At 42.7% G+C, this 15,103-nt stretch overlaps 1 protein-coding gene across 3 annotated transcripts in view; it reads left to right on the top strand.

Moving 5' to 3' along the window:
• The window catches only part of FAXDC2 (fatty acid hydroxylase domain containing 2), a 74,169-nt gene extending 60,172 nt beyond the window's left edge, over window positions 1-13,997 (top strand). For all 3 annotated transcript variants that reach the window (XM_077266409.1, XM_077266410.1, XM_077266411.1), the window contains exons 5-9: window positions 8,186-8,307; window positions 10,144-10,349; window positions 10,685-10,790; window positions 12,054-12,220; window positions 13,317-13,997. In XM_077266409.1, the coding sequence (XP_077122524.1) occupies window positions 8,186-8,307; window positions 10,144-10,349; window positions 10,685-10,790; window positions 12,054-12,220; window positions 13,317-13,473 (758 nt within the window). In that variant the 3' untranslated portion in view covers window positions 13,474-13,997. The remainder of the gene's footprint in view (window positions 1-8,185; window positions 8,308-10,143; window positions 10,350-10,684; window positions 10,791-12,053; window positions 12,221-13,316) is intronic.
• Window positions 13,998-15,103: the final 1,106 nt, after the last annotated feature.

Genomic DNA, 15,103 nt, shown 5'->3' with positions numbered 1-15,103 from the left:
TAAATCTCCCCCAAGCCCCTTACACTAAATACCCCCATCACAGTAAATCTCCCCCAAGCCCCTTACACTAAATACCCCCATCACAGTAAATCTCCCCAGGCTCGTTACACTAATTACCTCCATCACAGTAAATCTCCCCCAGGCTCGTTACACCAAATACCCCCATCACAGTAAATCACCCCCAGACTCGTTACACTAAATACCCCCATCACAGTAAATCTCCCCCAGGCTCGTTACACCAAATACCCCCATCACAGTAAATCACCCCCAGACTCGTTACACTAAATACCCCCATCACAGTAAATCTCCCCCAGACCGATTACACCAAATACCCCCATCACAGGAAATCTCCCCCAGGCTCGTTTCACTAAATACCTCCATCACAGTAAATCTCCCCCAGGCCCGTTACACTAAATACCCCCATCACAGTAAATCTCCGCCAGGCCCGTTACACTAAATACCCCCATCACAGTAAATCTCCCCCAGGCCCGTTACACCAAATACCCCCATCACAGTAAATATCCCCCAGGCCCGTTACACCAAATACCTCCATCACTGTAAATCTCCCCCAGGCCCCTTACACTAAATACCCCCATCACAGTAAATCTCCCCCAGGCCCGTTACACTAAATACCCCCATCACAGTAAATCTCCCCCAGGCCCGTTACACTAAATACCTCCATCACATTAAATCTCCCCCAGGCCCCTTACACTAAATACCCCCATCACAGTAAATCTCCCCCAGGCCCGTTACACTAAATACCCCCATCACAGTAAATCTCCCCCAGGCTCGTTACACTAAATACCTCCATCACATTAAATCTCCCCCAGGCCCCTTACACTAAATACCCCCATCACAGTAAATCTCCCCCAGGCCCGTTACACTAAATACCCCCATCACAGTAAATCTCCCCCAGGCCTGTTACACTAAATACCCCCATCACAGTAAATCTCCGCCAGGCCCGTTACACTAAATACCCCCATCACAGTAAATCTCCGCCAGGCCCGTTACACTAAATACCCCCATCACAGTAAATCTCCGCCAGGCCCGTTACACTAAATACCCCCATCACAGTAAAGCTCCGCCAGGCCCGTTACACTAAATACCTCCATCACAGTAAATCTCCGCCAGGCCCGTTACACTAAATACCCCCATCACAGTAAATCTCCGCCAGGCCCGTTACACTAAATACCCCCATCACAGTAAATCTCCGCCAGGCCCGTTACACTAAATACCCCCATCACAGTAAATCTCCCCCAAGCCCCTTACACTAAATACCCCCATCACAGTAAATCTCCCCCAAGCCCCTTACACTAAATACCCCCATCACAGTAAATCTCCCCCAAGCCCCTTACACTAAATACCCCCATCACAGTAAATCTCCCCAGGCTCGTTACACTAATTACCTCCATCACAGTAAATCTCCCCCAGGCTCGTTACACCAAATACCCCCATCACAGTAAATCACCCCCAGACTCGTTACACTAAATACCCCCATCACAGTAAATCTCCCCCAGGCTCGTTACACCAAATACCCCCATCACAGTAAATCACCCCCAGACTCGTTACACTAAATACCCCCATCACAGTAAATCTCCCCCAGACCGATTACACCAAATACCCCCATCACAGGAAATCTCCCCCAGGCTCGTTTCACTAAATACCTCCATCACAGTAAATCTCCCCCAGGCCCGTTACACTAAATACCCCCATCACAGTAAATCTCCGCCAGGCCCGTTACACTAAATACCCCCATCACAGTAAATCTCCCCCAGGCCCGTTACACCAAATACCCCCATCACAGTAAATATCCCCCAGGCCCGTTACACCAAATACCCCATCACAGTAAATCTCCCCCAGGCCCCTTACACTAAATACCCCCATCACAGTAAATCTCCCCCAGGCCCGTTACACCAAATACCCCCATCACAGTAAATATCCCCCAGGCCCGTTACACCAAATACCTCCATCACTGTAAATCTCCCCCAGGCCCGTTACACTAAATACCTCCATCACTGTAAATCTCCCCCTGGCCCGTTACACTAAATACCCCCATCACAGTAAATCTCCCCATCACAGTAAATCTCCCCAGCGACCTACCTGGACTCGTCTCCTTCCAGCTGTCAGGTCCTAGTGATACAAGATGGCTCCGGTGTGGAGCTTCGTACATTCTACACCAATTGTGATGTCATGTGAGGTCTGCGATGTCATGCGCCTTGTGATGTCATCATCACTGTCACTGGTATTTCAAATTTACAACCGCAAGAAAAAGTTGATTTAACCCCTTAATGACAGCCAATACGTCTTTTAACTGACCTGAGATATATGAGAATAGCCTCCCCATACAGGTGACAATCTAGCAGCTGTTGACTGTGCACTATAGCTGACAACTTGCTGCATCAGCCACGATCAATGTTGGAACCATCCATATATGTTTAACCCCTTAGATGCTGCTGTCAATAGTGACTACATCATTATAAATAGTTAACAGAGTGTGGGGGCTTCCTCTTTATCCAAACTGGTGCCCTCAGATCATGATTTTTTGGTCCTGATGTTTGTGATGGCAATTCACGACCAAATAGCGGCCTTAGAGTCTGACGGCTGTAGTAATCTGTTCAGACGTTAGAGGCATTTAGGTGGTAAAAATACACATTTTCATTTCTGTCATACCACTTTGCATTAATTCCTGTAAAGCACCTGAAGGGTTAATAAACTACCTGACAGCAGTTTTCAATATGTCAGGGGGTGCTGTTTTTAAAATGGTATCCCGTTTGGGGGTTTCCCAATATACGAGACCCCTAAAGTCACTTCAAACATGGATAAGTCCCTAAAAAAATAAATTTTGTAAATTTCCTTGAAAAAATGAAAAATTGCTGCTACATTTTTAAACCTCCTAAAATGCTAACAAAATAAAATAACATTTTACAAATGGTGCTAATGTAAAGCAGACATGTGGGAAATATTATTTATTAATGGTTTGCTGTGGTATGACCATCTGGATTAAAGGGATAATCATTCAAATTTAGAAAATTGCTAATTTTTTAACATTTTTCTCAAATTATTTAAATTTTTTATAAATAAACACTAAACATATTGACTTAAATTTACCATTATCATAAAGTATAATGTGTCACGAAAAAACAAACTCAAAATCAATGGGATTTGTTAAAGCGTTGCAGAGTTATTACCACATAAAGTGACACTGGTCAGATTTCAAAAATTTGGCTCCGTCACTAAGGGGTTAATAGTTTAAAAACCCCCATGGTGGATAATTACAGCTTGTGATTCATTTACAAGCTGTTATTAATATGTGGGGGATTAGTTGTGTCCTGCTCCACCTTCCTCCTGCACTGGGCTTTATATGTATGGACAATTCACACGCGCGGCATGTAGTTATAGCCTCTGTTACATGACTGGAGGCCTCTGCAGATCCCTATTAACGTTCGGGCAATAAGATTTACATTAGTGACTATTTCTGGAATCCCTCGCTTGGGCCTAATACTAATACATCAGTTACCTGTCGCAGATGAGATGGTGCACATGTACTATAGGAGAAGTTCTCTCATTCTGGTGCATTATGAAGATGCGTTTCATTATTGGTACAAATTCCTTGAAAGGAGGTAGTTTGTGAAAAAATAAGTTACCTATCCAAAGGAGGTCTGACCACTGGGACCTGCTCTCAATTGTTTTTGTTTTTTTTATTCTCGTAGAATGGATCACCAGTGCGCCTGCTCGACCGCCAGTCCATTCATTCACTATGTGGTGATTGAGTGCTGCGCTCGGCTTTTTTCATGGCAGCCCCATAGAAAATGAATGGAGAAGCAGTTAATCATCCAATATTTGGATTCATTTTTGTAACTGGGTTAAAAGTCCTCATCTCCTGGGATGAAAATTCCCCAATCAGTGTGGACCACCCATCCTCTCGCTTCCCCAATCTCAATGTGGACAAATCTGAACTCATCATCTTTCCTCCATCTCACAGATCTTCCTTACCTGACCTATCTATCACAATAAATGACATCACGCTTTCCCCCGTACCGAAAGTCCGCTGCCTCGGAGTAACCCTTGACTCTGCCCTGTCCTTCAAACCGCACATCCAAGCTCTTTCCACCTCCTGTCGCCTCCAGCTCAAAAATATTTCCTTTCCACAACTCTCAATCTACTAAAATGCTTATGCATGCCCTCATCATCTCCCGCCTCGACTACTGCAACATCCTTTTCTGTGGCCTCCCTGCTAACACCCTTACACCTCTCCAGTCCATCCTTAACTCTGCTGCCCGACTAATCCATCTCTCTCCTCGCTACTCCTCCGCTTCTCACCTCTGCAAATCTCTTCACTGGCTCCGATTCCCTCAGTGTATCCAGTTCAGATTACTAATACTGACCTAGAAAGCCATCCGTAACCTGTCTCCTCCATATATCTCTGAACTAATCTCCCGATATCTTCCCTCACGTAATCTCCAGTCCTCCCAAGACCTTCTCTCCTTCACACTTATTCGCTCCTCATCCAACCGCCTCCAAGACTTCTCCCGAATATCCCCCATCCTCTGGAATTCTTTGTCCCAACACGTCCGACTATCAACCACATTCGGATCCTTCAGACGGAACCTGAAAACCCATCTCTTCAGGAAAGCCTACAGCCTGCACTGACCCCGCTGCCTCCTCATCACCACCGGAGCTACAGCCTCACCAACGCCGGAGCTCCTACAACCCCCAACCTACTGTCTCCTTCCCCACAATCCTGTAGAATGTAAGCCCGCAAGGGCAGGGTCCTCGCCCCTCTGTACCAGTCTGTCATTGTTAGTTTGCTTACTGTAAGTGATATCTGTAATTTGTATGTAACCCCTTCTCATGTACCGCACCATGGAATCAATGGTGCTAGATAAATAATAATAATCATCAGTAATTTTTCACTTTTCCTGTTGTTGGAAGACTTGCATTCACAGGACAGTCCCTTTAATATGGCATCATACAAACTATAGACTATCGGATGATCATATGTAAGTTTTACATAGTTATCCACACCATGGGCAGTTATGGCAAATCAGTGCAAATACAGAGTGAAAATTGGAAAAATGACGGGTTGGGGGGTTCAGATTACCAAGTGGCTAATATGAGACCCCATAATAGATATAAATATAACTTTTAATGCAAACAATTAAAATGATAGAACAACACAAACACATACAATTAAAAAGTGCACTCTCGGTTCACCGTACAGTAAGGGCCCTTATCTTAACACCTGCATTTCAGCGGCGGTTGGCACCCTAAATTTTATCTGTGTGGAAATGATGCCCCCGTTCCTCGGCGGCTGACCCTAACTGCCCTGGATATCCCTGTGGATAAGTGAAGACAATCACACAATGTTGAGGATGAATGGGGGGAAAACCAAGGCAAGCGGCCAGCTAGACTTGGGGTGTAGGTGGGCAAGTGCCAAAGAGGTGAGTAGGAGAGTGACCCATTGGGCATCATTTAGATGATCTAAGAAGAACATTTTTCCCCACTAGGCTGTCTCCTGTCAAAAATGGCCTTCCTAGCCGTGGAGGTTGGCACCCTACTGACAGCGGATATGGCCCCCCACTCAATGATGTCTGACCATGGGAGTCTCTAGACATTAGATTAACGTCAGCTGAACCCACCAATTTCAGCATCACTGGCCAACCCACTAATGTGTAAAGAGGCCTTCTAACTCCACCCTGATGGATTTTAACATGACAAATCCTTTTTTTCTCAGGAAAGATAAGCTGCCGACAAAGGTTTCTGGCAGCGCCTTACACGTCTCTCTATCACCAAAAAGAAATAATATCTGAGATTGACCGTCATAAATCATTAACTTTATTCATAAACATAATTCATTGAATCATGATTAAAAGCCATATAAATATACAAAAAGTCACACATTTATAAGATGCAATGCAAATCAATCTGATATATTGAGGGGATAAGACTACCTTAAACCTAATACAGTAGAAACTAGAAGTTTCCATACATTATAAACAGACACATCTGCATGTTTTCTCAATATCGGACATGAAATCAAAATAAATCTTTCCACTTTTAGGTCAATTAGGATTACCATAATTATTAATATTTGCCTAATGCCAGAATAATGAGAGAGAGGATGTTTTAATGCATTTTTATTACCTACTGCAAAGTCAAAAGTTTGCATACATTTTATTAGTATTTGGAACCATTGCCCTTAAACTGAATGACTTGGGTCACAAGTTTGGGATCTCCTTCCACAAGCTTCTTACAATAGTTGGTCGGAATTTGGGCCCATTCATCCTGATAAAACTGATGTAACCTATCCAGGTTTGTAGGTCGCCTTGCTCGCCTCCAACAACATAATACTGCCACCCCCATGTTTCACAGTAGGGATGGTGTTCTTAGGCTTCCAAGCTCCTACCCTTTTCCTCCAAACGTAACGATAATCATTATGCCCAAAAAGTTCAATTTTAGTTTCGTCGGATCACAGGACATGTTTCCAAAAATTAAGGTTGTTGTTCCTGTGTGCATTTGCAAACATTAATCTGGCTTTTTTATGTTTCTTTTGGAGAAATGGCTTCTTCCTGGCAGAGTGGCCTTTCAGCCCATGTTGATACAGTACTCGTTCCACTGTGGATATTGACACAATCTTACCAGCTTCCGCCATCATCTTCACGAGGTATTTTGCTTTTGTCCTTGGGTTGATATACAGGGTGGGCCATTTATATGGATACACCTAAATGGCCAACTTCAAAAAGGCCCCCATGGTCACCACCAATCTTGAAAATTTCCCCCCCTCCCATATACTAATGTGCCACAAACAGGAAGTTGATATCACCAACTATTCCCATTTTATTTAGGTGTATCCATATAAATGGCCCACCCTGTACACATGTCGGACAATAGCTCTGGGACACAGCACCCGTCTCCTTCCCGAGAGGTATGATGGCTGGACATTCTCATCTTCTTTGGACTTGCATATAACTGTTTGTACAGATGAACGAGGCACCTTCAGGTATCTGGAAATTGTACCCAAGGATGAGCCAGACTTGTGCAAGTCCTCAATTCTCTTCCTGATATCTTGGCCAATTTTTTGAGACTTTCCCATGATGCAACACAAAGAAGCAGTGTGTTTCAGGTGTGCATTAAAATACATCTACAGGTGTGTCTCTAATTAACTCAGATGTTGCAAAAAAAAACAAAGCTTCCAAACACATGACATCATCATATGGGCAGTCCAGAATTGTTTAAAGGCATAGTAATCTTACGGTGTGTAAACTTTTGACTTTGCAGTATGTAATAAAAAATGCCTTAAAACATTCTCTCTCGCTCTCATTATTTCATGTCAGATATTGAGAAAAACATGCATATGTGTCTTTTTATATAGTGTGTGTGTAAACTTCTAGTTTCAGCTGTATATATAAGCACCATGAAAACTAACAGTGAAGAGAGAGGACATCTCGCCTAAATAAAGCAGCCAGTCATAAGCATATACATTGAATCACTCAAATGCCCCAGTATCCGGATCCAACGTGCGTTTCACACACGGCTTCATCAGGGGTGGTTGATGTCACAGAATATGTATGTACATTGAGACCAATCGGAATGTGCAGTGAAAAATGTGAAAAAAGACAGTGTAAATGTGCTTGACCCCTGATGAAGCTTTGGGTGAAACGCGCATCTGGTCCAGATATTGAGGCATTTACTTTTTTTATTTTTAGGACTGGCTGCTGTATGCAGGAGAGATTGCTTACTTTAGGATTAGGGTATTATTAACCCGCAAATCATTGGTTTAGGGTGGTAGTTTGTCTTGTGGTGCTTGTTGTTTCTTTTGCTCATGGTCCATACCTTTTTGGTACGACATGTACATTTGGCTAAGCTGAGCCTGCAGTGTAATGCGAGTCATAGCTGTCGGCAGCATATTGCACCATGTAAACAGAGGATGTGCTGCCGACAACGTGGATGCTGTATGGCGACAGAACCATCATATTAATTATTTTTTCCCCCAGCAGAATGGGCAGAAATCGGCCCGTGAAAACATATCTTTACTTTAAGTCCTCTACCCATACTCGGATGACAAATATCAAGTTTTTGCCAAGATTGTCTTGATCCTCTGTTTCAGCAGTTCCATTGTAAATCATTTATTGAAATCGACATTACATTTTTTTTTTTACTTTTTTTTTCATTTTCCATTTTTCAGGGGCTATGGTAATTCCCGTCCTTTCCTTCTGGATGTACAACGCAGCCTTAATGGTTGTTGACCTGACTGGAAAACCAAACTTTATAGCTCGGTATAAAATCCAGCTTGGGAAGAATGACCCAGTAAGTATAAAGAACCAGTCAGTCCCAGTTGGATCACTGACGTACTAGTGATAATTTCATGGTTTACTATTAATATGCTCCATCTAGGGAGACCGGAGATTTTAGACAAAACTAAAGCAAGTACCGGGTACCTCCACCTATCATTGTGCCATCAAAACAGCTTGTCCATGGCTGCGCTGACATATGCTACAGGGATTGGACCGCAGAAAATGACTTATGGTGTAAATCAGGTTTTTGTTACTTGCAGTTTTTCATTTTTAATGTCACTATCTGTTTACATTTTTTTTTGTAATCTTGTAATTTTCACAGTGGCCACTGGGGCTATTTTACACTAATTCTTCTTGTTTGTTTATTGAGTTTTCAGCAGGCTCCTTATCAGCAGAGGCAGGATTACTACTATTTTAGACCCAATACTTCCTGTTTGTTCATGACGAGTTTTCAGCAGGCTCCTTATCAGCAGAGGCAGGATTACTGCTATTTTAGACCAATATTTCCTGTTTGTTCATGACGAGTTTTCAGCAGGCTCCTTATCAGCAGAGTCAGGATTACTACTATATTAGATCAATATTTCCTGTTTGTTCATGAAGAGTTTTCAGAAGGCTCCTTATCAGCAGAGGCAGGATTACTGCCATTTTAGACCCAATACTTCCTGTTTGTTCATGACGAGTTTTCAGCAGGCTCCTTATCAGCAGAGGCAGGATTACTACTATATTAGACCAATATTTCCTGTTTGTTCATGAAGAGTTTTCAGAAGGCTCCTTATCAGCAGAGGCAGCATTATTGCTATTTTAGACCAATTCTTGTTTGTTCATGGAGTTTTCAGCAGGCTCCGTATCAGCAGAGGCAGGGATATTGCTAATTTAGGCCAATACTTCCTGTTTGTTCATGAAGAGTTTTCAGCAGGCTACTTATCAGCAAAGTCAGGATTACTACTATATTAGACCAATATTTCCTGTTTGTTCATGAAGAGTTTTCAGCAGGCTACTTATCAGCAAAGTCAGGATTACTACTATATTAGACCAATATTTCCTGTTTGTTCATGAAGAGTTTTCAGCATGCTCCTTATCAGCAGAAGCAGGAGCAATTCCAGTTAACACAACCCACTCAGCTGAAAACACAGGATTTCACAGCTTCCCCTGCTCACTTGAGAATGACATTTGCTCATGCTCATTTAATACAAAGATGTGGCAAATGTACATGTGCATTTCCTGAAATATCAGGAAGTTAGAGTCTAAAACAACCCCAGTGACCAGTGTGAAAATTCCAAACTTTCTAATGTTTCTTTTTAATACAAATCAAGAATTTGGAAAAAAAAAATACATTTAACACAAGAAACCTGATTTAAACTGTAGGTCATTTTCCGGTGACACATTCTCTTTACGTGGAATCTGTCAACAGGTTTTTGGATATGTAGTCTAAGAGCAGCATGATGTAGGGGCTGAGATCCTGATTCCTGCGATGTGTCACTTGCTGGTCTGCATGCTGTCATTTTTATACAATGTGTATAACCCCGCCCACACCCCTGATTGGCTGCTTTCTTTGGCAGCTTTCTGTCAATATACAGTGTACAATCAGTGGTGAGGGCGTGATTGGACTAGGAGGCATGAGACACCTAGTCCTCTTGTAATAATCTCCTGTTGATAAAACACACATTTTATTGAAACAGCAACACAACAGCCTATGAAGTGACACATTGCAGGAATCAGGCTCTCAGTCCCTACAACATGTTGATCTCAGATTACATAGCAAAAAAATCTGCGGACAGATTTCCTTTAAATGTATAAAGTCTGCAATATAATGCCTCTAATATGACTATTTTCTGTTTGATGTTTCCAGGTGGACCCAGCAAAGCTCAAGCATGCAGTCAAGGTTGTCTTCTTTAACCAGATTTTACTCTCCTTACCCATGGTCCTCCTCATGTATCCATTTATGAAGTGGCGGGGCAACCCTTGTGGTACAGAGTTGCCCACATTTCACTGGGTTTTAGTGGAGCTCTCCATTTTTGTGCTAGTTGAAGAAATCCTTTTCTATTACTCACACAGGTATGACGGTGAGAACAATCGGGTGAATTTGGGGGTGGTTTTATAAAGTAATGGTTGCGCTGGAATGGAATGCGCTGATTAATTTCTTAATAGTCCTGGATAGACTTAGATTTAGAAGATAACACTCGGGCACTGCTAGTGGAAGCTTAGAAGTGTGCATGGACAATCCCTTTAAGGCCTTATGCATATGGTCCTATTATGGATCTGTAGTCTTTTTGGTGGGGGGTGGAAAATGTTCTGCTATCTGGGCATACAGTACGTATCTTCGATGGGGTTTTTTGGAAGACAAAAATATATTTTATGGAGCTACTTTTTTTTTTTTTGTTCTTCTACAGATTGTTCCATCACCCAAGCATTTACAAACGTGTTCACAAACAGCACCATGAGTGGACTGCCCCAGTAGGAGTGGTGGCTATGTATGCTCATCCATTGGAGCACATTGTAAGTACAGTATTAATCATCTTCAAGTCAAAATTTGAACTTTAAAGAGGAACTGTCATCAGATCAAAAGTGGCCAGTGTTATCATCTATTATATTCTCGCTGCTCCCCTGATTATAACACTTTTATTTTTTTTTAAATCCGCCATAGGGTTCCAGAGATATGGGCCTTTTTATGTAGTACCAATTGTTACGTTTTTATCAAGGAGGCGTGGCTCACAGGATCCTCTGGGGCGTGTCTTTAGGCTCCCCGAGAGCCACGCCCCCTTCTAAAGACAATTAAAAGTAGCATAAAGTAAAAACATTGATATCTCTGGAACCATATGGCGGATTTTAAAAATGTAAGAAACGGAATACTCAGGGGAGCGGTGAGAATAAAATATAACATGGTGGTCATTCATATCATAAGGATGATAAAGCAGATTTAAAAAAAAAAACAGGCAGTGGAAACTTCTATTTCTCTAGATCTTTTTTGTTTTCATGCAAGAAAAGCCACTAACAGAAGGGTCTTCCCTGTCCCTATTGTCCCTATAAAACACATGAACGCTCTGTTATGTCTAATAATTCCCCCTTTGTGCCTTCACATAATAGTAATACCCCCATATAGTATTATTGTCCTCTAAAGTGGTCTATATAAGAGAATGTTCAGTGTATCTAAAGGCCCAAAGCCTGAGGCTGCACTACTGAGAAATCCTGGCATTTTTTTTTTTTAAATATGATTTACAGGAGATGTCATTTCGGTCTAACATACAGTAACTTGTAACCTTGTGTGGGGTACAATCAGCTGCGACGTTCTACCTGCCCTGCGGTGAATACTGGCTGTTCTGTGCTTATATTTCCAGGAATATTGATGTTCATTTTAACCTGCACCAGTTGTCTTGAGCCTGCGGCTGGGATATGTTGTCTATAGGTTCTCATCGTAAAAAAAAAATGACTATACCTATAAGTTATCACTGGAAAAAAAAAAGTACACCTGTAGGCACCCACTGCTGAAAAATGACTCTAGCTCCGACTTAAAAAAAATACCGCACCTATAGGATCCTACTGCAAAAATTAAATAATTACACTTTTGTATACAATAAAATAAGCCATGCCAGCAGCAGCGCAGCGTGTGCCACATGGTCCTACTTATGCCACACACTGGGGACTTGGCGCCTATGGACACTTCAGATTTCCCCTGTAGAGAAAATTGAGATGTGCCCGTAGCCTAATAGTCATCGCTTCTCTTGTGCTCTCCACATTAAATATCCTTTCTTAAAACTACAGTTTTCCAACATGTTACCACCCATGGCCGGACCAATGATGATGGGATCCCATGTCGCTACCATCATGCTATGGTTTTGCCTTGCTCTGATTTCCACCACCATATCACATTGCGGCTACCATCTGCCCTTCCTGCCATCCCCAGAGTTCCACGACTTTCACCATCTCAAGTAAGTTAAAAATCAAAGCAATGAATTGTTTAATGGATTATTTCCTTCCTAAATGTAAAGTTAAGCAACTTTATAATTAGTCACCCTTAAAAAAAATTCCACCATTTTGCTGCTACAGTGTCTAAGTCATTATTGAGCGTTTTTCAAACCTGAACCAAATCCATCAGTGCTCCTGGTCATGACGGCTCTCTGCTCACCTTTCTTTTTTCTCTCACTGTTAGAAATAACAGGAGGAAGTGAAAAAGGGTGTTTTACGCAGACCTATAGAAAGGGAAGAAAGCATGTATACAGTCCTGGAGGGCAGAGAAAGTTACCTATAGAAAAGGAAGAAAGAGGAAGTGAGGGCAGGATAGAAGCTGTGCTGATATATGAGCAGTGAAAGCAGCAGCACACTGGATATTTGCAGACCTCACACCCAGCCTATATTACTGGGAGAGATGATCCAAGAAAAATATCTGAATTTGGGTCAGGTTGCACACTGCATTATCAGGGGACTGAAAATTTATGAAGGAGTGAAGATTGCGGAGGGCGGAATTAGGATAAGAATGGAGGTGGGATATGAGGCAGTTAAAGTGCTCTATTCCCGCCCAGAGCACTTCCAGCCTAATTTGTTTACGGGAACACCGGAGATCACCAGCATTCAGCTGATTTTCAGCACTTCCATTAAGAGCACAGTCAGACGGCCGTATAAATCGGACCAAGATCAGGCCGCAATGCTTGGACTGGTTGGCGGCTCTCCCAACCCGAGCGTGACAGCCGCACAGAAATATATGAAGGTGCCACTATTGGATCAGGACAGCCGCCGGACAGTCCGATCTCAGTCCAATTTATACATCCGTCTGACTGCACCCTAAGGATGAAAGGAGCTGAGGTGCACATGATTGACCACCGCTCCTTTCACATGGGGATTTTCAGAGCCTCAGTTCTCGGCCCCCAGCGGTCGGACAACCAGAAATCGAAACATTATCCAATTGATAGGGGATAACTTCCAAACTTGGTGCAGGGTACAACCCCTTTAATTTATAAATAGCAAATAGACTTTGTGATGTTTAAGACGAATATTAATTTTGCAAATTTTCTTCTTTCCCCCCTTTAGATTTAACCAGTGCTATGGAGTACTAGGAGTTTTCGACAGACTACACGGCACAGATCTGATATTCAAGCAAACTAAGGCCTACGACAGGCACATTTTACTACTGAATCTTACCCCTCTGACTCAAAGCATTCCTGATCTGCCCAAGAAATCAGAGTGACATCCTCACGGACTGTCTTTTACCAACTTTGGAAATTTATTATTGTTCTGTAGGCAAAAGTGTCCAAAATAAATACCGAAGTGTTCTAATTTAATTGGGAGTTTGGCTCGGGTCACACATTGGGATTGTGATCAGATTGGGGCCTCTTTCCATCTATAACCAGGGTGAGATCCAAAGAAAAACTACAACTCCCAGCATGCCTGCAGTTGCTGCTTTCACATTTCGATAACCACCAGTAGGCGACCACTGGTCTAGAAAGTCTATGTTGACCCAGACATCTAACATTATGCCTTCAAAGTTGGTGAATGTAGCCCAAAGATGGGCTGCGGACCCTGCCCCAACGACGGCTCTCCTGGTAGATGACTTCCGAAATCTTGCTTTTAATTGAATGTATTGTGTGCAATAATTTTTATTTTCTTTTAATTTAGCTACTAACCAATGTACAGACATGGAATGATCAGAATACGTGTTTTGCAGTATGACTGGATGCCAGAATAGAGAAGTAAACTATCATTTGTAAAACATTTCAAGCGTCCGTTCTTGTTACTTACGTTGATGGAGACATCGACGTGCCCAAAGTTGTTCATGAATGTTGTTCTTCTCTTCGTCGGATTCATATTTCTGCTCCAGGAATTATCAACCAGTGTCACATATTTTGACATCTATGGAGATTAGTGATGAGCGAGCATGCTCGTGTGCTAATAGAGTGAGGTCGGCGTGGTCCAATCCAAGTCCCCGTGCCTGCATGTCTCACGGCTAGGGATACACAGCCAGGCAACCCGTGTCACGACCAAAGATTGCCAGGCATTGCTGCTACATCTCAATACTAGTGATTGGAGTCACATTGTGACCCTAAACATACTGCAATTAAAATAAACAGTTGCCAAAAATCGTACTAAGTTGGATTTTTTTTTCTACTTGCTCACAAACGTCACTCGAAACGGGACCCCATGTACTTGTAGCAGTGCCATCTAGCAATCTTTGGCCACGCAACGTGTGTCCAGATCAAGATCACTGTGTAGCCAAAGCCTTAATATACTGTCTATAGCCAGTTGTCTTATTTCAATATCTGTCCATCTTCTGATTTTCACCCACCATGGCAAGGTTGTCCCAGGACCCTCCAGCAGAACTCCTTTCCATTCAGAGGTGACTGTGAATTCTCTCACTCGTCTAGGTCTTAGGATTTTCTCTTTGTCATTGGGTTTCTACTAATTTCGAAGTGAAATGGGCAAAGAAAAGCAATGGAAAAAAGCTCATCACTTAAACCAGACTTGCCGATGTATCCAGAACTAGAGTTGCGCAAAAAGATTAGCTTGACCATAGTCCCTCACACATTTTGGAACTTCGTTACAGCCGTACCAGGGTACAGTGAATTTTCTCGGCAGGCACCATCCACCATCATCATTGTTCTCCCCTCCACCATTGTACTCATTACCACCTCCCATCATTGCCTCCTTCCCCACCACCATTGTCCTTTCCACCACTACCATCTTTGTCCTTTATACAACCATCATTGCTTTCTTCCCCACCACCATCATCATCATAGCCTCCAGCACCATCATTGCCTCCACCACCATCATCATTGCCCCCAGCACCATCATCATTGCCCCAGCACCATCATCATTGCCTC

Source organism: Ranitomeya variabilis, chromosome 5 (assembly GCF_051348905.1).
Source record: "Ranitomeya variabilis isolate aRanVar5 chromosome 5, aRanVar5.hap1, whole genome shotgun sequence".
Taxonomy (NCBI): Eukaryota; Metazoa; Chordata; class Amphibia; order Anura; family Dendrobatidae; genus Ranitomeya; species Ranitomeya variabilis.
This window is presented reverse-complemented; position numbering and strand designations above follow the sequence as displayed.